Source organism: Equus quagga, chromosome 17 (assembly GCF_021613505.1).
Source record: "Equus quagga isolate Etosha38 chromosome 17, UCLA_HA_Equagga_1.0, whole genome shotgun sequence".
NCBI lineage: Eukaryota > Metazoa > Chordata > Mammalia > Perissodactyla > Equidae > Equus > Equus quagga.
The window spans coordinates 46,392,105-46,415,195 of record NC_060283.1 but is presented as its reverse complement, the minus strand read 5'-3'; the positions used below and the strand labels follow the sequence as shown (position 1 = coordinate 46,415,195).

Here is a 23,091-nt window from a genome sequence, read left to right as displayed (position 1 = left end):
ACATGTCCGTAAGGGCCAGGAGACGATACAGTTAATAAGACAAATACAGTCAAAAACCAGCTGACCATCCTCAGATTAACTGACGACAGTGATGCCCATGGGGCTCCTGACAGCCTGTCACTGGCACTCAGTTCTGGGTCCTGGGATCATTGTCTGGAAAGGACAGGCACAAAGGCCTGCCACCTTCTCTTTACCTTTGGTAGCTGGGATTGTAAACTTCAGATGAAGGAGGCATAGCACTAAGAAATTTAAAACTCACTGCCACCTTGCTACCTCATATTCAATCATTTAATCTGCAGAGACTAATGTACTTGACTATCATGTAAAACTGATTTTTCATTTAGCACATTTCTCCTATAAATCACAATATCAGCATCCCTTTTTCTTCAAGATTTGGGAGAGGGGTCAAGGGCAGTTTGGGGAATCTCAAGAGAAATGGCGTGTTAGAGCCAGTGGTGTCTTCCACTCTGGCCACCCGAAGTGGACTCTCGGTAGGACACAGTGTCGTTCAGCATTCACAGGAGACCAAGGACATAGAAGTCATCCATCCACCAGCTTCTCTGGCTCGCCTCTCCCGGCAGTCACCACTGATCAGTCCTCAAGTGGCGCTTGCTCCTCTCCTGGCTCACAGCAAATCCCTCCCCTGCCTCTTGCGGGTTCTTAGACCCCTTAATATGGGGCTCATGTGGCATTCAGCTTTTCATTATCAGAAAAACAAAGACTTATGGTACAACAGCCACTTCCTTGTGTCTTTGTAAAGTTCTCTTATGATTGGCATTTTTTTCAGGTCACCTGTCATCAAAAGACTCAAAGGCCAATAAGACAAAGAGTTTTCACCTTATTTGGGTCAGTGCCTACTCTTTTTTTGCATTGTGTCTCAGACAGAATTCAAAGTCCTCATCTCATTAAGTGTCAAAAGAGTGACTACTTGTTCTTGGCCTCAGTGTTTCCATTGGTCTACCATTTTGTTTACAAAACTTGCAGCCTGTCTCCTGTCTAAACTCAGTGTGACATCTAATCTATATGATAAATTGTTGGTTCAAACATGTCTACATAGCAGATAAAGATTCTGACACCCTGTTCCAACAAGTGGGTTTTTTTCCTCACACCACCAATTCTTGGATACCAGATGGGTGTCCTACAATTCAACCCAATTCTGAAGCTGAGGAGGGCTCGGGCCCACAAGACTGCCAATCCCAAATCCAGTTGGTGGTTTATGCTGCTGACCAACTGGCTGTGAACCAGAGATGCCCACAACTCCCATCCTTGAGTTCAGTTAATTTGCTAGAGCAGCTCACAGAACTCAGAAACATCTTACTAGATCACTGGTTTATTATAAAAGGATATAACTTGGGAACAGCCAGATGGAAGAGATGCACAGGGCAAGGTCTGAGGAAAGGACATGAAGCTTCTGTGTCCTTTCGCAGCACACCACACTCCCCACATCTGCCCTTATTCACCAACCCAGCTCTCGAAACCCTGTCCTTTTGGAGTTTTTACGGGTTGGGGGGAGGGGGGAAGCTTTATTACATATGCAGGCTTGATTAAATCATTGGCCATTGATTCAACTTTCAGCCCCTCTCCCCTCCCCAGAGGTCAGGAGGATGGGACTGAAAGTTCCAACCCTCTAACCACAGGGTTGGTTCTGTGGACCAGCCCCCATCCTTGGTGGGGGGGGGGTGGTTCCAAAACTCACCTTATTAACATAACGAAAGACACATTTACCGTTCTCTTCACTTAGGAAATTCCAAGGGTTTTGGGAGTTCTGTGCCTGAAACTGGGATGAAGACCAAATATGTATTTATTATAAATCACACTATCACAGCAAACATGATCTTTTACCACAGGTCTGTAATTTTGGTGGTGATCTCCATATCTTAAATTTATTCCAGTCTACCTCAAGTAAAGGCGTTTCCATAAATTTTATCTTTTTGAAGTTAAGGCCTACTGACGTGTATCAAATGATAAAAGTTGAATTGTATAAAAATAATAATTTGAGGGGCCAGCCCAGTGGCACAGTGGTTAAGTTCGCACATTCCACTTTTCGGCAGCCCAGGGTTCACTGGTTCAGATCCCAGGTGTGGACATGGCAAAAGTCATGCTGTGGTAGGTGTCCCACATATAAAGTAGAGGAAGATGGGCATGGATGTTAGCTAAGGGCCAGTCTTCCTCAGCAAAAAGAGGATTGGCAGTAGTTAGCTCAGGGCTAATCTTCCTCAAAAAAAAAATAATTTGAGAGGAACTATTTCCCCCAGTCCAGAGACTACAAACAGGTCCTAAAAGTCAGCTAGGGTGAGAATCTAGGTATTGACTGCTGAGGATGGGCTAAAGATAGTAAACTGGAAGGGTCAAGTGAAAATAGAGGGTCCATAGTCTGGGAACCTTGATATGATTTTTCGACATTTCCAAATTCTTTTTATCATGTATTTGAAATTTTACTATCTAATATATTGAAGAGGCTTTAAGAAATGGGACCAGATACTTCAAAGTTTAATGTGCCCAATAAAATGTGACCAATTTATATTATAGGGGAGTAGCCTATCTGAATCATACCATAGGGTTATTCTATTAGGCAATATTAGAAAGGCAAACTCTTCTGGTCCTTTCTGGACTGAGATGTGCTGGAGTCAAGAGCCCAGGGATCTAGTCTCAGGCCTGCAGCCATTTGAATCTCCTCTCGAACTAAAGCCTACTTGGTTCTACTTCCATATCTTGTGAACACACTTGCAATAGTTAGACACTTTGCTGTGCTAGGATTCTCTCCTCCAAAATTAACTTACTCAGGGAAAGGACATATTTATCACTGTGACCCCTAGTATTTGGTACCCAGTAGGGACTTGAATGAATGAATGAATGAATGGAGTGCATATTCTCAGATTACTGGTAACACTACTCCTATTTTAAACTATTCAAAATAATATAACTGGGATCAGAAAACTGGAAAACCAGTAAAACTGGCTCTAAAAGGCATTAATAACTATACCAGGATGTTTGCTAGAGTCCAAGTGGCCTGAGGTAATCCTTCAAAATAATTTTTTGGCATTTACTCTTAAATAAGGGCATGAGTCTCCCCTTCTCCTTTCTTTCTTGGTTAACCAAAGTATCCATTGTTAAATAGTCAAAAACAGCAAGGCTCAGCCCACTTGACAAATAGGGATCATAAATGGCAAATTGGTGGAGTGTTCAATGTGAGGTTTTAATGTTTCATTCAAGAGTGACAGTAGAGGGGCCAGCCCCGTGTCTGAGTGGTTAAGTTCGTGCGCTCCACTTAGGCAGACGGGTTCACCAGTTCGGATCCTGGGTGTGGACCTAGCACTGCTCATCAAGCCATGCTGAGGCAGCGTCCCACAGAGAAGAACTAGAAGGACCTACAAGTATGTACTGGGGGGGCTTCGGAGAGAAAAAAAAAAGGGGGAGAGAAGTAGAGCTCATGGATTAGAACAAATTTTTTTTAAGTTTTGATAAAAAATGTTTTAAACCATTCTGATTTAGGTGAAACTAACCAAATCTTTAGGAAATTACTGGGGAAAAACCCCAGGCAGATCAAAAATGGTAACATTAGAATTGTGATGAGTTATCCAAAACCAAAAGATAAAAAATCTTATTTCAAAAAATAAACACTCCAGCCTATCACAAAAATGAAACATCCACTGTTCACTCAGATTTCCAAAGTCTATTAGGACCCAGCCCGACGACTTTCTGCACTTGCTACAAATCCCCACCTTTGCTGAGAATACTCGGCCCTCGTTTGTGGGAGTGCAGCTGAGATTAGAGGTGACATTGATTAGAGGCAAGATTACTGGAGAGTTCCTCCTCTGAGGGGCTCTGCCCCTGGACAAGTGTGGAAACGGACTGACGTTTGCAGGTTCAGAGGAAAAGAGCAGGGAAAGGCCGGGCTCTGGATGTTCTGCTGTTTACCCCAGTGCAACGGTTTATGGCAAGAGGCTGAAGGACTTTAAAAAGGCTCCATTTCTTTTGTTGTATTTTCAAATAGCAGAGAAGAGGTTTTGTGGGTTTTTTTTTTTTTTTTACTACGCATAACACTTTATTTTTACTTTGTACAAAATACAAAAATGCAAATCCAAAGAGTACAGACCAGTAGTGACAGGGACACTGCACAACAGCAAACCTTGTCTAGCAAGACATTAGTTTTTCAAACTTTATTTTAGTGAATACATGCATTATATAAAACAACAACAACAACAACAAAAACACACAAAGAGGCTAGAGATTTTGCTATTTCTACCCCCAAAATAATGCTTACTATCGAGACTTTGGATAGTAGTCTTTTTTGGGACAAAAAAAAAATTTAAAAGGCCAATAATACTTTTCTCATAAAAAAGTAAAAGCTACCATAAAATGTCTTTTTTTTAAATCACATTGATTAAATTTCTTCTGAAAAGCCACACATACAAACAAAACAGAACAAAAATCCTGAACTGGACAGTAAATACTCAAGAGGGTTGTTAACCTAGGTGACCACTCAGTAGTTTAAAGAATCTTTTAGACACTTCGAAGCCTTTCCATTCATTTCTCAGTACAGTGTTCCAGCCATCCTGCCCTTTTGTTCCTTGAATACATCCCGTTACAGAAATGCTTGCATCATTGAGTCTCTGTTCCTAAGAACTAGTTTTGAAAAAGAAAGTAATGTACAAAAATATTTAACAGAACTATGAAAGATGTAGGAAAGGATCTTCATAGCAAAGTAGCCTTTGCTTTGCATGGTTTCTTTTGCATTCTCTTCAGGGTTTGTTTATCTGCCCCATGAATAAGACAGCACCTACAAGATTAAAAGGAAACAATGCATAAGTCTCTAAAAAACAGTCCTTAAAATAAGATGGAACGTATACTTAGGGGAAGGTCTCTAGGCTCTGTTTAACGTAATGCTCCCGGCAGTGCTATCCAATAGAACTTTCTGCAATGACAGAAATGGTCCACATCTTCACTGTCCAACATGGCAGCCACTAGTCACATGTGGCTACTGAGCCTTTGAAATGTGGCTAGTATGACTGAGAAATTGAATTGTTAATTATACTTCATTTTAATTAATTAAAAAGTTAAAGTTAAATAGCCACGTGTGGCTAGAGGCTCCCATATTGGACTGTTCTGCTGGGGAGCACACTTATTATGATATTAAAGATGCAGTGAGACCAAAGGATAAGGAGTTATCTTATATCATTGATTCAAAAAAGAGTAAAAGCTAAAATTTATTAGTTTCTACTTTCTAACAACATGAAGCAACCCCTCCACAAAGACAATCTTATTTATCCTCATGATTGTACTAACTGATAGAAACTATTGTTAGCCTTAAAGATGAAGCTAAGGGACAGATCCAAGTTTGAACCCATGACTCATAGAGCAAGAGCCACTGAATGAACAGTTCTCAGGGCATAGCAATAGAGCGGGCTTACAAAGGTTGAAGACAGGTTACCTCCTGCAAAATTTAACTACAGCATTTATTAAAAAAAAAAGATGTCAACAGTGCCCCCAAAGGGTTGCAGAGCTCTCCGTAAGTTAAAAAAACAACAAAACAAACCTAAAATCCTGTTGGAGTTTAAAAGATTCCCCAACATACTTTGTAAACACAGCCTTGAATTTCCTCTCTTCAAGGTGGGTGCTCATATTATTCAAAGAGTTTGCAATTGTTGACACAAGGGAAACGAATTAAGAACAGCATTGTTGGGTCTAACTACGATTGCCATATACCTTTCTGAACTCTAACAGCTACTGAACAGTCAAAGAAGAGAATCACTTACCCGTCGGATTATGTCGGATGAAAAAGAGAAAAGGTCTGTCTACTATAAACCAGGGAGGCGACGACCGTGCGATTAAAATGGCAGCTATGGGGAGAAAAGGAGAATGCGTTGAGGCCAGCAAGGCAGCTGACTGGTTGGATCTTTGATGCTGGACACACTTAGTTCCTGTCCCGTAGGCTGGCCATGTTATGCCAGGCCCAGTGGTCACCATTCACTGAACATCTACCACAGGCCAGGCCCTTTACATTTACTGTCTCATTTAGTCTGTACAAGCACCACCTTCTGTAATCAGTGCGCTTCTCGTAGGGTTTTTACGAGGATTAAGTGACATAAAAGCTCTTACAATCTCAGAACTATATTTGCCACTTAATAAACACCCAATACATCGTCATTATTCTTACTAGCTGTTTTTTATTCATACCATCCACCTAGCTGAGGAAGGGTCCTTGGTCCTTTTAGCCCATCCAAATCCCTCTGGACATCAAGGCCCAGCTCACTTCTCAGCCATTTTGTCTGTGGCTTCTCCTTTGGCGCATCATCTAGATTTTCTTTGCACTGGCAGTGTAGACCACTCATTTGGGACCAACTACCTTATGTTGCTGTTCAACTCATCTGGTATAGACATTGGACTTAGAAAGCAAACTTCTTTAGGCTCTTGGTCTTAGACATACTTACTCTGCCCTGCTTCCCAAAAGTGGCTTTGACTTAACAAGCCCATGAGAAGGCCATGCAGGAGGGCAGGTGTCAGGCATAAGTGCCCCATGCTTGCTGCAATGGCCCAGGCTGCTTGCTCAAACCCCGAGAGAGCAATAACGACTTAGGCTTGATGTTACAAAGGAAACACCTGCAGCCATGCTGGGGTAAACCACTCAACCAATCCAAGGTTGTTAAAAAGAAATCAGTAGTTGGCAGTTGTTATGGACTGAACTGTACACCCTCCAGATACGTAGAAGCCCTAACCCCCGGTATGAGTATATTTGGAGATAAAGCTTTAAGGAGCGATTTCAGTTTAAATGAGGTCATGCAGGCAGGGTCCTAATGCAATAGGACTGGTGTCCTTTGAAGAAGAGAGGAGACACCAGGGATGTGCGCTCACAGAGAGAAGGCCATGTGAGGACACAGTGAGAAGACGGCCATCTGCCAGCCAAGGAGAGAGGCCTCAGGAGAAACCAAACCTGCCAAACCCTTGATCTTGGACTTCCAGCCTCCAGAACTGTGAGAAATAAATTCCTGTTGCTTAAGCCACCCAGCCTGTGGTACCTTGTAATGGCAGCCCCAGCAGACTAACCCAGCAGGGCTGGCTTCCTGGGCATGTGTCCTGGGCAGTCACTCAGGGCCCCACAGTCCCAAGGGCCCTACAGTTGGTTTAGCGCTCTGCTGTTGCTGTCTTGAAACTCTTAATAAGTTTTGAATAGGGGCTCCATATCTTCATTTTACAGAGGGCCCTGCAAATGATCTAGCCACTCCCGACAGCTATACTAGTTAGCAAAATTGGTCAATAACTTTGGCAAAATTTAGAATAATTACCTAGAAAAGATAAAAAGCATTAAAAAAAATTCCAAGCCCTCTTATTCTAGATCTTTGTTTTAAATGCCATTTTAAAGGAATAAAAATTAAATGTTTATTTTAGGGAAGCAATAAAGTGTCTGTTGAGAGTATAAATGGTACCTTTTAATGACCAGAAATATTTGACCCAGTTACAAGGGTAGCTAAAATATTCACCTTATGAGTTCACAGAGTTTAACCATATCTATTCATCCAATCTCATATGGATAATTAAGGGGTAAAAAAAAAAATCAGTCTAAGATTGTTCTATTTTCCCCTTCATCGTATAAGCCACTGAGGAGAAAGCAGACGTACCAATTATTAAGGAAGGTGGCATGGCAATCCTGCAGTCATTTTATAGTTGCTAATCCTTCACTTTATTCTAGATAGACCTGACTGGCTATTTTCCTATCTTGTGCTCTTATTGTATGTTTCAATCTAAAGACTGGTCTTTTCTGCCAATAAGAAGCCAGAATGTGCTTTATCCTCCCAAGAACAGGGGTCAGCAAACTGCCATCCTCAGGCCAAGACTGAGGGGCCAGATCCTATTTCTACAAGTAAAGTTTCATTGGAACACACCCATTTGCTTGTACTGCCTATGCTGCTTTCACGCTACAGCAGGAGAATTGAGAAGCTGCGATGGAGACCTCATGGCCTACAAAGTAGAAAATATATACTATCTGGCTCTTTACAGAAAAAGTTTGCTGACTTCTGTCCTAGAGGAATTTCTCACTGAAGTGCATTCCTTAATGAAACGGACTCTGAGCTTTGAGGACACAGGTCCTCAGTCTGTCTAAATTCACCACTGTCTCCCAAGGGTAGACTCACAGGGCCTGGCTGGAAATAGGGCTCACTATGTATTTGCTCAGTTGGTGAATGAACCAGAACATGCTTGCTCCCCTACACCAGAGCCCGCCCTGCCGTGTGACCCAGGGCTTACTTGTTGCTGCTGAAGCTTTGGTTCCATCTTCACTGACTTCAATTTTTGCTTTTTGCAAGATGTGAGAAACATGAAGGTTTTCTGACCCTGTTTCCAGAAAACAAAACAGAAACAGCATTTGTTTGATAGGCCAGCTACATGTTTGGTTGCACAAGTAACCTCAAAGCCACGGCAAATTCCAATTCTTAAAAGGTGTTAGGAGAAGCGACCTCTTATGGTCCCATGATTGAAGGCTGTAGGATGACTGTCACCTGCAGTGAATTTCACCCTCTGCTAAGTGAACTGTGATGTCACTTCAGAGGAGGGAGTCCCAGACCCCATATGTTAGTGCCTCTATCATTTCAACTCTGATCACTAAGAATTTTATTTAAAAGAATATAAAAAGACCAGAGCTTTAAAAAGGAAGCCTAGTTTTCCAGAAGCAGCAAGCCAACAATACTATTTCTCAGTTACAAAATGTCAGGTCGCGAAAGGATTTCAGATGGCATTTACAGATGGGGAAACTGAGGCCCCGAGTGTTAAGAAATCTGCCCTCAAATCACATGGCTAGTTAGTGGCAGAGTAAGTGCTGGCTTGTCACAACAGAGGCCACTCATCTGTTCTGGGCTATTAGTGAGAGAAGAGTCTCGAGTTCAGACAGTTGTGGAGGGCGGGACTCAGAAACGCAGCTGTGCCTCTGGGGCCTTCTAGGGAATTCACTTCTCGGCAAATCCTCACCACTCAAGCAATACCCCCTGCACGCAGCTTGCAGGGAGAATGCAAATGGAACTTGATGTTAGCCTTGACGGGACAAAGCTCTGGAGACAAAGGGGAAAAGTGCTTTTTGTGTCGTCTGGTTTTATATCGAACTGATGCTCAGCTCTCCTATTACCGATGGTGAATGAGTCACCTTTGCAGGGCCCAAGTCACCTGCAGGGTTAAACAGAACATCTCAGGAGAACTTCCCGTGCCTGGTCCTCCCTCTGAACACCTGTGAACTCCCTGGGAACACTACCTATTTAGTCTTTAGGCTACAGAGGATAACCGGAAGCGGAAAGTGCAGGTTAAAACAGTGCTTCTTGAACTTCATGGGGCTGAGGAATCGTGTTAAAATGGATTCTGATTCAGTAGGTCTGGGTCAAACCCAAGACCACACATTTCAAACAAGCTCCAGGCGATGCGAATGCTGCTGGACAGGGGATGAGAGTTTGATTAGCAGAGGATGAGAGTACCAGAACATCCATGGAGCAGCAATTTCACGAGGGGCGTCGTGTTTATGACCAGGACGACACTCAGGTGTTCACCCACAGGCAACTGAGGTTGGTAAGGAATTAATTTCTTATCACTAAAGGTGAATATTACAAAATGGAGTACAAATAAAGTTTAAGTCATGATTTTCTTTGCAGGAGGTTGCTGTGGTCTCAATGAAAACAACGAGGGACTGATCATTCAAAATAACCCTAGGAAAAGGCACATACGTTGGCAAATGAGCGGCTGTACTACTAGCTGTGTCCCAGATGCCTTGGCAAAAAAATGTTCTAATCAGACTCCTTTGAATTTACATTATTTCAAATTAATGAGCATGAAATGGCAAAACACATTCTGGATATAGCGCATGCCTGCTGTTTGATGGAAGTAAGCAAGTATCTGAGAGCTTAAAAATCTTGATTTTTTCAAACACAGGGGAAAAGTCTGCATTTGGAAAAAGAGACTAATATCTAATTAAGAGCCAAATTTTGGGGTAATAGAGAAAATACATGAAATGCTTCTTTGTGTGGAGTCATTTGGGCTTCCCGTGAAATGTACCTGTGAAATGTAGAGATGAATGACATGCCGATTTAAATGGTTAAGGATCAATAGCAGCATTTGGTGATACAGCAAATTAAATCGTGGAGAGTTTTAGGGCAATGCATTCCTAATTTTGACCTTTTCTTTCAGAACAAATTGGAAACTCAGTTTGTAACATAATCTTTAAGTTTAAGAACAAATTTTAAATTGAACGTACTTGTTATTTTTGCAAAATTTGCCTTTGATGGCTCAAACATCTCGGTGATGCCAAGAACTTTCAGCGGCTCCTTCAAATCTGTCTGTGCTACAGCTGTGAACCTAGCATGAGAGCAGAAAATAGGGAGGAAAATCATTAAACTGTAAATGATATAATCAGTGCCAGTGGGAACATGTTCACAAAGATTCTTTTTTAAGTATGCTCGGAACACCAAGCTAAATTGTAATCCCAAGATTCAAGGACCAGGTAAGTGGAGAACAACTCATTTCTCAGATACTTAGCTGGCAAAGTGAGAAGCACGTAGTAAGAGCAAGTAGGAACATTTTCCACCTCACGGGCAACAGGCTCCCCATTCCAGTACCTAGGAAGATCTATGGAAGCACTTCCTCTTATACTAACAGGGAGCTGCAGGGTGTTGACAAGTGTCTGGGATTCTGGAATATCTCCAGTTCTTCCCCATGTCCAACCAAAGAGCCATCACCTTGGCTGCTGAAAGAACCACTATCCTTACTGGGATTGGGAATGGTCAAAAGAGAGGAGATACATTCCTGCCAGTTCATGTTGGGATTCTGAAAGCATCTATTAAAACAGAGGCAAACATTAGGAGTAGGTGGCATGGTGTTGTATGCGGGTGTTATATGGGTTTCTTGATATCTGTAGGCTATCTGGCCTTACAGCTGTACATATGTAAAAGTCAGTCATTAACCCTGTCATCAGAGGATGTTTTACTAGATTTTATCACATCCTGTGGGAGAGCAACAAAGGCAAGGGAGCGTATTCTCATCACAGATGGGCTATAAGAGTAATTTACCATTATAATTGTAATTTACCTACAATGTCACGATCTTATTCATTTATATCAAGCATTGCCTATGTGAAGGCTTATTTTACAACAAAAAATAATCTTGGGACGATTACTAATACTTCTTATGAATGTACACCTCTAATTACTTAACTCAGTGACTGGAGAATTAACAGCTATTAGAATAGGAGGTATCTCCACCTCCACTGAGGGTAGAGAACAGCCCTGGATACTGGCAGAAAGGTTGAAAAGTTCATAGAAAGGGGAAATTCCTTGCCTCCTTCACAGATCTGGGCAAGGCATTCTCTGACCTGTGAGAAACTGAGGATTCGGACAGAATTTGGGATTAGTTTTCCCTTAGTTTCAGGTCATAACAGCTCAAATTCCATCTGGATTATACTTTTAGGGGATAAAAGTATCTATGGGCAGAAAGACTGCCCTAGATTCTAATGCAAGAATTCTGCTGGGTGGTTTCAACATATTTCCTTACCACCCAGCTTCCGGACCTCAGTCTTCAGCAACTCCCAGCTAAAACTTAAGAAGTAACAAAAATAAAACTCCTTATCAAAATGCGAGGAGTGCTACTAAACTTTATTGTACTTTCCCCATATTATAGGATGATACGCATGTGTTTTTCAGTCTTTTGAACAGAGGGAGGTGTGTTAAAAGCCCTTGCAGTGGCACGGGAGCTTGTGGTCCTGTGGAGGTTCAGAGGCCAGGCTGCCTTCTCTCCTTCCCCCTTATCATTATCCTGCCATATAAGAGGCACAGGGATTGGGGAAAAAAAGCTTTTACAAAAGCACAGCCTGGTATTCCCACCATGCAATTTCTGCAAAATAAAATGGGCTTCACAATGCGCCATGTTGTAGCCTCATGTGGTCTGGTATCTGACACAGCTGCTCCCAGGGACTGAGCATCCCCCCTTGTGTTCTCTTTCAGGGAAAGGGGCTACTTACTTGGGCAGGATGACCTGCACCCTCTTGGGCACCATGGTGCTCATCCAGCTGTCTATGGTCTTGGTGCTGATGTGAGGGATGATGGCAGAGAGGGGCGTGGAGCTCTCCGTGGGCAGTGCGATCAGCATGCTGATGCTCTCCCCGTGGTAGGGCAGTTCGATGAAGTTGTACCATAAATCACTGGGGGTGCTTGTAGACCCTAAAGAAATCAGAGGCAGGTTCAGTGTATCCTTGATGACTTCCAGAAGTGGCATGAGTGGTTTCTGATCACCAGGTAGCTTGAGAGGGAAGAGAGCAATTCAGTTAGAAAACTTCCCTTTTCCAAGTAATGCTTCCTTAGAAGGACAACGAAAAGGATAATTATTTTCTTCCTTCTTGGCAAAGAATTCCCTTTTTTCAGTCTAGACATGTCAACAGAATGCCTTTGGGTGTCACTAAAATTACATTAATTCTTTTGAGTAGAATTTAAGTAGATCATAAGGCTTAGAATACAGCGCTTTGCAAGAAGTTGACCCTTAGCATATGAATAAAGGAATGAATTTGAGCTGCCTTAGTGTAATTCTTTTGGCTGAGCCTATGTGTGCTACTGAAAAGAGGGGATAAACAGCGTCCATGCGCTAGGCTCATGTCAACCACTCAACACACTTAGAATCTACAGCGCCCTACGAGGTAGGTCAGCAGCTCCATTTTACAGTTGGGGAGCTACAATTACAGAAATTAACTAACTTGCCAAGGGACACATGGCTAAGAAGTGGAGTGCTTGGACTATGGCTCAGTATGCTAACACCAAAGATGATCTTCCTACTTCACTAGCCTGACTCCCTACTCAGTCTTCACCCATTTCAGTAACTCTCACTAGGGTTTTTAGACACTTTATGGTACCTGTGCATACTAATGAACACCCAAGAAGGCTTTAGACCAGCATTTCTCAAAATGTTGGTTGTCTAGAGAACACACAACCTGCAAGATGCTCTGTCAACAAAAGAGATTCCATATCACAGCAAGTTTAGAAAGCACCGGACACTTGATGCTTCTTGCAGATTCATAGACAGCAGCGCTATAAAGGCTCTGAGACATTCGGAAGTAAAGAACTGTTTAATTCTAGTTATCCCCAGGTTTCCCAAACTAATGTGATCAGAGAGCCCTTTGATCCCAGGTAAAATAGTCAAAACATTTAGCAGCTGAGCACTCTTGATTAGAGTGGGTGAAAGCACAGTCCTGAAGGGCACCAGCCAGGAGCCTGGTGCGTGGATACGGGGCCCAGAGAGGCTATCAACTCCCCGGGGAGAGTCTTCACCAAGCTTGCCTTAGGATCCTGTGAACCCTTTCCACGAGGCATGAAAGTTATAAAAATTAACTAGGTGACTAGAAGACCAGCATTTCCAGATTTATGGTGGATTACTGAAATGTTTTATTAAACACTTTAAACTTTTTAAGAACTTGGGGACCTTGGTGAGGTTACTTAACCTCTGGGTGCCTGCTAGTATGGAGAATGGAGATTTCAGGGATATTATTAAAAGTGTGCAGCACACAGGGCTGTTGTGATGATTAAATGAGAAAAATACGTAAGGTATTTAGCAGGGCCTGGCCCATGGTGGGGCCCAAGAATGTTGGCTCCTTCCTTGTCCTCCTCTGAATGAACTAGAAAGACAACATATTTATGAAAGAGAGAGGGACTGGCCAAGGGCGCAGCGGTTAATTGCGCACGTTCCGCTTCTCTGTGGCCTGGGGTTCACTGGTTTGGATCCTGGGTGCAGACATGGCACCGCTTGGCATGCCATGCTGTGGTAGGCGTCCCACATATAAAGTAGAGGAAGATGGCCACGGATGTTAGCTCAGGGCCAGTCTTCCTGAGCAAAAAGAGGAGTATTGGCAGTAGTTAGCTCAGGGCTAATCTTCCTCAAAAAAAAAAAAAGAGAGAGAGAGAAAAGAGAGAGTGAGTTTCTCTCATGATTTTCATTTCTCTTCTCTTTGGTGACAACTTTTGCCAACCACTGCATGACAGAGGGAACTTCAATAAGCCTGTTCCCCAAAGATGGGGGTTGGGAGGGAGGGACTGAAGACAGAGAGAGAGAGACAGTGAAGTTTGTTACATAATGAACACTTAGTATAAAATATGATAAAAATAATGAAGCTATCAGAATATATGACACTACAGGACGACATGACAGTTTCCCCTTAAGGAAGAAACTGTGGGCGATGGGTGGAGAGCTCGTTGTATACTGCTCCATGTTGTCCCACTGGCCGGCAAGCTGCTCAGGAACCCAGGCAGCCGGCCCAGAGCAGGACACATGTGCACACGCCCTCTGGCCTGGTTCCATCTTGGGGCTGCCTCAGAATCAAGGATAGGACTCTTCGACTTTACCTTTACCCTGCGTAATAAAATGACCTCAGTAGATACTGAAAACTCAATGGGAAAGTCAGAAAAAATATCACTTCCTAATGAGCCCTTTAATCCTCAAAGGAAACATCAGGTCCTTCTCTGGCAGAGATAATCTTTAGAAACTGTGGAATTTGGGAAGTGGTTAATAAATGATGACTCCAAGGCATGAAAGAAGGACCTGGAGACATTCGTTAACTGTGAACTAGAAGTGTTTACTGTTCCGATAAGAAGGATGGGGTTATAAATCATGAAAAACTATGAGCTGGGCTGTTTGAGGTCGGGGGACAGCCTCTGCTTCCACCAGTTCATCCTCCTTGACTGGATGCATTGACTGCTCAGTAATATGGATAACTGCTAGCCATTTTGCACCCAGCCACTGTCAACTTTCCCCCAAACCCTCTGCACTTCAGCCTACAATACAGACTACTACATGCAGTAGACCTCTTTTTTTTTTCCAAATATATATTTCAGTTTCTACTGAAGGATAGGCTGAACAGTTTAAGAGCTTAGGCAATCCATAAAGCGACTTGAAGTAGAAAGTAATTAGACTTTTATCTTTAAGTTTTGCTGTGATGAAACATTCAAAATATTCTTTCTGATTCTACAGGCTGAGAAGAGCTCTTGACATTTCCCTGAGCCTAGTCATTGCCTCCTGTGTAGGACATGAAGTAGGAATGATGGACTTTCAGAAAGAACGGATCGTGCCCACCCTGCTGCTTAAAGAAAGTTCTAAATCTTCTCCATATTTTTAATACTTGATTCTTTGCCTATCATTTCTCATTAAAGGTTTTGCTGATCACCATTCATCTAAGAGAAAAGACTTCTTTTCCCCTTTTCATCTCTTTCCTTCTTTTTAGAATGAGCGAACCCGCTTCATTCACATTTTTATGTACTCCAGAAATCAATCTTGTTAAAGAATATTCAGTCTACTTCCCAGACGTTAAAGAATGGAGAGCGTGGGGCAGGCTTAATCAGCTGCGAGAGTAATGGTGCCATTTGCTGAGCTAAGGAACACAAGGGTGGTGGGAGGGAACAAGACTGGCGAGGGCAATAACACAGTTATCTATGGAACTAGAACTTACTAACAACCAAGTAGCGAAGTAATATGGATGGGTAGGTAGGTATGCGTTGGAAGCTCAGAGGAGAGTGGAAGCTGAAAATATACTGTATATTCATATATATCTCTCTGCATCTGGAATTCCTTATGGGCCTTTTCAGAATAAAAAAGGTTCTCAAGTCTATTCATAACCATAAAAACAAAATTTGTAACAATTTGGACTCAGCAATTTCTCTTCAAGGAAATTAGCTTTATAAGTTCTGACATGGTATCTAAAAATTTATGTATGAGAATGCTCACTGAAGTGTTTATTATGGGAAAAAAGTAAATGGCCACCCATAGGATATTATGATACATTTATAACAGGGAATATTATGCAGCTGATAAAAGGATCAAGCAGATCCACATGAATTGATATAAAATGTTTTCCATGATATACTGTCTAATGAATAAAGCAGATTATAGAACCAAAATTACAGTGTAATCCTACTTATGCAAAAACGTTTCACAGACATATTTCATCTATCCATAGAACATATATGGATGTGTCTATCCATAGCACATATACCTAGGACGTAATAGGGGTATTCATGCTGGGAAATGAGATTATAGGGGACCATTTACTTTCTTCCTTATATACTGTTGTATACGAGGGTTTTGCAATGAGCATGAAACATACTTTTACTAAAAAAAAATCTTAAGCCTTTTTTTCTAATAGAAAAGTTTCTATCCTCAAGGTGCTTCTGTTTTATGGGATGTTAAGTCAGAACGGTTTTCCTCTTTAATTTTTCACCCTCTCTCCTTAATATTACTAAGTGAATCTTCTGATGACATCTTGGAGGAAAAGTAAGGAAGAGAGACAAGTGGAAAGGCGATGTTTCGGCAGAGTGACCAAGAACAGTGAGGCTTGGTGAGGCCCAGGAAACCTTCGACAGGTGGCACTGGAGGCTGTTGCGAGTGAGTTTGGGCAGAGCAGGTGGTGCTTGCCGGCAGCCTGGCCCACCTCAGCTAGGACTGCCTATCCATAAGCCCTGGTGGTCGTGTTGGCCAGACCGTGACGAGACAGGTGGAAAATGGGTGACCAGCTAAGCGGTCTGCAGTCATGAAAACGAATGCCTGCTTGGACCCACCACAGACGGCTGTGCTTCCTCACAGCCCCAACAAGACAAGCTGTCCTGCTGCCCAAAGTGGGAAACCAGGGACCATACGACACCCTCGTCCTCTGCCACATGGCCAGTGAAAGGAGCTGGGTGCCAATTCCCATTATCAGGAAGACCAGCTGACAGGCAAGAAAGGAGGGCAAGAAGGACGACACCAAACTGTTGACCATTTGCTTGAGAGGGAATGAGAATGGTGCAGAGAAGGAGACTTCCACATTCTGCTCTGAATTCAGAACAGCCGAATTCAACAGGAAATGGACGGGACACCAAATTCGGTCATTTAAGTGGAGTTTAAGAAGGAACTTATAAAGCATGGGTAGAGCACAGAGATACCATTAAGGACAGTACCCTGGGCTACAAACACGATGATCATCCTTAGGCTGGGAGGGGTGAGGGGAGGCAATGGTGACCCAGAGAGAAGAGCTCGTGGGCACACCGTGCTGGTAGGAGCTGAGACCTTTGGTGGAGGATGCAGTGGCCCTGGTGACTTCAGGGAGAGGGCAGGGAAGTCAATGTCCCAACCCATCTCCACCCTTACCCCATCACCTGCTGGTTCATCCCACTAGCCAACCCAAGATGATGCCAGAGGGCAAGGGAGCCCACTGATGCCGCCTCCTGGGGGCTCAGAACAGGGTGGAAGAGGGTAGAGAAGGGAGGGCATGAAGCAGGGAAGGTGGAGGAAGATAGCCAGCACAGCGTAGTTCTGTAGACTTTGAATCTTTGATGATAAGAATGGATTTGTGCATGACTTTTTATAAAACACACACGTATATATTCTAAGACACATCAGTTCTTAATTGAAGAGCTACCCGGAGATGTAACTCCGTCTCCGAGAACATCCTATATGCTCAAGCATGTTACATTCCTATAAAAACAAACATTTTAATCTTTCAGGGAAATATCTACGAAATCCTTGCATTTTAATCCTTAACTACTGACTTGTCTATTTTTCAGCAACAGAAATATACAGTAATTGAGGCCCCTTCATTTTTTCTTTTATTAGAATGCAGAAAGGGTACAAAGATTGACTGAAAATAAAATAGCTTTGCTTTGGATATGAGCTGGGGACCATGCTGGCATTGTGATGAAGTCTTCCTGGGCAATACAACCTGAGAAGGACTTATGGGCAAAAAGAGCCTTTTATTATTTTCAGTTCCTTAGCACGATACCGTTCCACAGGATTTTTAAATACCTATTATCTTTTAAAAGAATTTTATTGAGTGAATGACAAAATTTCACCCAGAAGCTTGAGCTTGATAAATGACAAGCAAGAAGGAAAGTGACTGTTCATTGTGTACCTCACCTGAGCCGTCCCTTAATTTGAAGAATCAGGCAGCTGGCCAAATGGTGAACAGTGCTTACATTTTTCTTAAAAGAAACGGAACATATATTTCGCAAAGGTACTAACTTGGGACAGACACGTCAGGTAGAGACTGGAGACAGAAAGGCCAGCTTGCACAGGAAGAAGATTAACTTCCATCAGAGCACAGGTGCTTCAAATGAAACCAGGTTGAAAAACCAGTCGCCAGACTTAGTTATCTATGCTGTGTCAACGGTAGCAGGGATGGGTCATTATTTTTCCCAATTATAAAACTGATCCATGCTTATTTCAAAAAATTTCAAATTCAAATAAAGAAAAATAATCATTGGAAATACTATTACTGTTACCATTTTACTGAACATCCTCCAAGGCATGTCTCCACAGACATATGAATATATGGAAAGTATTTTACGTAAATGAGATGAATCAGCATCTGCTGTTCTGTAACTTGTTTTCTGAAATCAACCATATATTGTACAATCTTTCTACTCATGTAAATCTAAACCTAATTATCATGTGTGTTCCACTGTATGTACACATCTGGCTTCTGTTTATTTGCTGGTGTTTGATTATCTTCATGATATAAATTCCCGGTGTGGGACTGATGGGGAAGGGTTCCCCGGAAGTCCCCCAGACCAGGGCTCTCCCCACCACCAGTGTTCAGGGCGCTCCCTCCCTCCGACACCAGAGCCACGACTGGGTTTTGTCGATCTCTGTGATTTTTGCTAATCTGGTAAATGGAAAAGCAATCTAATTTTTCCTTTTATTTTTAATTTGGTAATATAAGATTGCTAATGATGAGTTGATAATGCTTCTATATATTTAACACCCACTGACATTTCTTATTTTGAACTGTCCTTTCATCTTTAAATTTTCAACCTGAAAGTCTGTATGTGTTATATATTAATACATAACCTTTCTCAGTAATACAAAGACTTACCCGTGAGCTTTTAAAAAACCCTGCCCCTCCAGCCCCTGCCCTCCCCTTATTAAAAAATTGAAAGTCAGATTCGCGCTTGAACGAGTGAAAGCACTCAGGGGCCTTTCTGCGGCTGGCACATTCTAGAACGGAGCCTCGCCAGGCGGGAACTTACCGCAGCGGAACACGGAGAGCTGGGCGAGCATCGGCACTTGATAGGACTTCCCGTCAGCGGCCACGAATGTTCGCTTCTTCGTGTTCTCAGGCTGAAACCGAGATTTCCACAAACCCTTAAAATACACCGCATTGACCAGGACCAGTCTGGTGAGCACACCGTCGATAAGATCTGGGGACAGCAGGTTGTCGATCATACCTGTGAAGTCAAAGAACAAACAAGGAAGAAACTCAGGACTGGCGGTCTGTTTGAGGGCAAGAGGCAGCTGTTGGATCACACAGAATGAAAAATCAGAGGCTGGGGCCGCCCCATGGTTGAGTGGTTAAGTTCGTGTGCTCTGTTTCAGTGGCCTAGGGTTTGCTGGTTTGGATGCTGGGTACAAACCTATGCAGTGCTCATCAAGCCACACTGAGGCAGTATCCCACACAGAAGAACTAGAAGGACTTACAACTAGAATACACAACGATGTACTGGTGCTCTGGGGAGAAAAAACAAAAGTGGAAGATTAGCAACGGACGTTAGCTCAGGGCCAATCTTCCTCACCAAAAATTAAAGGAAAAAAAATTGATTTCTAAAAAAAAAAAATCAGAGGAATTTTTAAAAGATTTTAAAAACAAACTTTTACAACACCCTTTTGTACCTTATAATTTTTTTCCTCACTAAAAATTAAAGCTGAAAACAAGTTAAAAATCAGAGAACCAGAAAAGACTTTAGAGATCTTCTATTTAGGGGTTAACAAACTTTTCACCAAGAAATTCTTTTATAACTAATTCCCTATAAACCCCATGTTTTAGAAAATTCTACTCATCCAAGTAAGCTGTAATTAATTAATAATTAATTTCCCTATTTTTGCTAATCACGGACATGTATGACTGCCAGTGAGGGGTTTTGGTCAGCACAAGAAAAAGCAGTTGCTGTTTTGTTTTTAACCACTGGGTTGATTGAATCCCAGTGAAAACTAAATGAACGCTTCAGCCTGTGCAAAGATACCAAAGGTAAATGCTTAATTTCTCCTAAGATTTTAGGAATGTTGAGCATTAGTTTGGAATCCCTGGTTATCAGAAGACCTCATGGCTAAAGGAGAGTTGAAACTAAAACCGGTATCTATATTTATGGGTCAACCATTGAGCTCGGTGCAAATATTACAGAGACAGAAAGAAATGGAGACAGTCCTAGAAGAACTCCTAATTGTGAAGGAAAACGCTCTTCACAAGATGTCGGGGGTGGTCCATCCTGTTTGTGTCGGGAGGAAAGGAGCAAGCACAACTGCTAGAGTTTCAGGATGCTCTTGTGAAGTCACAAAGACCCTTCTGAAGTGCCGTCTGTGCCTGAAGCTTTGGTTTTTCATTTAGTTTTCTTTTGCTCAGTGTTTGCAGGTTCAGCTGTGTGGGTGTGTAAAGAGCGATCACCAATACACAAAGCTATTAAAAATGAGTTCAATGTAGCTTTTAGCCCAGGCATATAAAAAAAGTAGTGCATAATATAAATGCAAGTTGTAAGACATTAAATGGTGAAAGTAAAACCAATGGTTTCTGAAGAAGCAAGAATGTCTATTTCAGCAGAGAGAGCTTTACGTCCTTTTAAATGATGCTCTAGAAGATTCTGATGTACAATAAACAAACGTTTAAATAAGTCATGGTAAAAAAAAAAAAAAACGGCACATCGGGGGTTCCCCTGACCCACATGGTGCTGAGTGAGGCAGTTTCATCAATGCTCGTTAGTTCCACAAGGGGGCACCAATGCCATCTTACAGCAAGATCTGGAAGGAAAATACACAAGCTATAAATAGCCATCATTCAGTACAAGGCGGGCCTCTGCCAAGAGGAAGTTAGAACTCTGTGCGCCAGCGATAGCAAGCTCCTTAGCGTTGATTCCTCAATAGTGAAGGTTTCTTGCCTTTGCTGGGAACACTACCCAATCCAACCCTTACTTGCCTTTGAGACATAGCTCAATGGTCCCTCTGCCTCCTCTGACCCTCCTCCCGACCTCCCAGAAGTTTCCAAAAAGCCCAATGCTCAGCACAACCACTACACCGTGGTATTTTATTCTAGCCAAATTTAAGGTGTCTGTCTCCCCCAACGGAACCATGAACTGCACAGGAGCAAAGACCCTGTCATTCATTTTTCTGTCATGCCTAGCTCTATGTTCAGCATACAATCAGTCCTCACCAAGTGTCTGAAGAAATCTCTTCAGCCCTGTTTTTCTGCAGTAAATAAAGCCTCTGGTTGCCACTGGTAGGACTAAGATATAATAAGGGAGCATGAAGAAGTAAAAAGAAAGGAGAGAGAAAGGTAAGAAGTGAATAGTTTAGAGGCAAGGAGGCACATGGGGGAACTGCCATCAATGACTGCCATAAATATGCATCCATCGTCCACCCACTCACCCACCCACCCATCCAGCCACCCACCCATCCACCCACCCATCCAGCCACCCAACCATCCATCCATCCACCCATCCATCCATCCATCCACTCACCCGTCCATCCACCCACCCATTGGTGGATGCCTACCTACCACGTGCCAGGTACTCTTTTAGATAAGAGAACAAATAAACAAAACACTGAACCCTGCCCTCAAAAAGCTATGGATTAGAGAGAGTTGAAGGCTGACATAACTGACCAGGAAAAGTGTAAAGCTGTAGCTGTAACAAACACACCTTGAAGTGGAAGTACTCAAAGAGGTGAGTGCAAATAAGAAGGGGATCTGATCTGGTCAGCGAGGTCATGGGTAGATGGGTCCTTTGAGGGAGGATGACTTGAGCTAACAGCTATAAAAATAGCTCACACTTCTTGAACATTTGCTAAGTGACAGGCACTTTGCTAAAAGCGTTATATGTAAGATTTACATCCCCATAACAAGTTACTGTAGTTGTAACTATTCCAGTAGGTGGCACTATTATATCTCCATGTTACCGATAAGGACTCTGAAGCACAGGGAGCTTAAGTAACTTGCCCAGGGTTACACAGCCAGGAAGTGGCAGAACTGAGATTCAAACTAGAACTTATGCTTTTAAGGATGATGCCATTCATTTGACAGTGTGCAAATGAACAGGCATTAACAAGGGGAAAGGGGAAGGAGAGCATGCCGGGTAACAGGACGCACGTGTGGGCATCTGTGAGAGGCGAGAGGATGGTGAGTAGGAGGGACTTCGAGAAAGCCAGAGTGGCTGGAGCACAGAACATGGGGAGAAGAGGCTGAGACTGCAGACAGTGGCAGGGAGCCCAGCTGGGCCATCCTGACCTCCCAACACCCTGGAAAGGGCCTTCATGTTGGTTCTCCCACTCTGAGGACAGGAGCCGTCGTCATCAACACAGACGGACTAGGCAGTCTTTGCACGTGGCCTGTTCGATCTGCAGGGTCCTTCCGAGCTCCACTAGGTAGGCAGGTCCCTCTCAATGGGGCAGTTCCCCCCCAGGGGGGCAGTGTGGAAATCTGGGGAAGCGTTTCTGGTGATGTGGGCAGTGGCCAGCGAAGCTCCATGCCCTGCAATGTTCTAAACACTCCCACACAGTGAGGAACTGCCCTGCTTCCTGCGTCACTTTCAAATGCCCCACTGGATATTGAAGAAACCAGCTTATGGTCATGGAGCCCAGAACCTCACTGTTTTTCCGCAAGTAAATACAAAGTATCTTTTATTCTGCATACTTTGAATCTACCCTGAATCTGCCAGGAATGTGACCACCTTGCAAACCGGGTGGAGCCTGTATTTGTTTTGTTCCGAAATTTACCAAGAGTTTTCACCATCTCAGAAAAGACTGCATCAACGATGGTAACGCACCTCATGGTTTTTATGTCACCAGTACAACAAACCTGTCTTGGTCTACTTTTGTAGCTGTCCCTTCACACAATTATTCTAGGAATATGACTGCGTGGGTACGTATTCAGATGTAGCTGTGCCCAAGGGTTTACCTGCGGAACTACATATATACATTCCTTCTGTTTTTCCTTGTGTTACAGTTTGGCATTATATTAATTTTAAAAAATTTGTGTATGTGCGCATAGGTTATATGAACTATGCATTTCATTTCAGGATAGTAAAGAAAGTATTCAAAATAATTTGTTTAAAAAGAGGGAGTTGGGTCTGTAGGGTTGAA

The 23,091-nt window shown here is 42.8% G+C and overlaps 1 protein-coding gene across 3 annotated transcripts in view; it reads right to left on the bottom strand.

Annotated features, from left to right (window-relative positions):
• Positions 1-4,135: 4,135 nt before the first annotated feature.
• SERPINE2 (serpin family E member 2) overlaps positions 4,136-23,091 on the bottom strand; it is a 58,322-nt gene continuing 39,366 nt past the window's right edge. For all 3 annotated transcript variants that reach the window (XM_046644361.1, XM_046644363.1, XM_046644360.1), the window contains exons 4-9: positions 18,999-19,196; positions 11,984-12,182; positions 10,226-10,326; positions 8,242-8,328; positions 5,757-5,840; positions 4,136-4,780 (exon numbers count right to left, since the gene is read on the bottom strand). In XM_046644361.1, the coding sequence (XP_046500317.1) occupies positions 4,743-4,780; positions 5,757-5,840; positions 8,242-8,328; positions 10,226-10,326; positions 11,984-12,182; positions 18,999-19,196 (707 nt within the window). In that variant the 3' untranslated portion in view covers positions 4,136-4,742. The remainder of the gene's footprint in view (positions 4,781-5,756; positions 5,841-8,241; positions 8,329-10,225; positions 10,327-11,983; positions 12,183-18,998; positions 19,197-23,091) is intronic.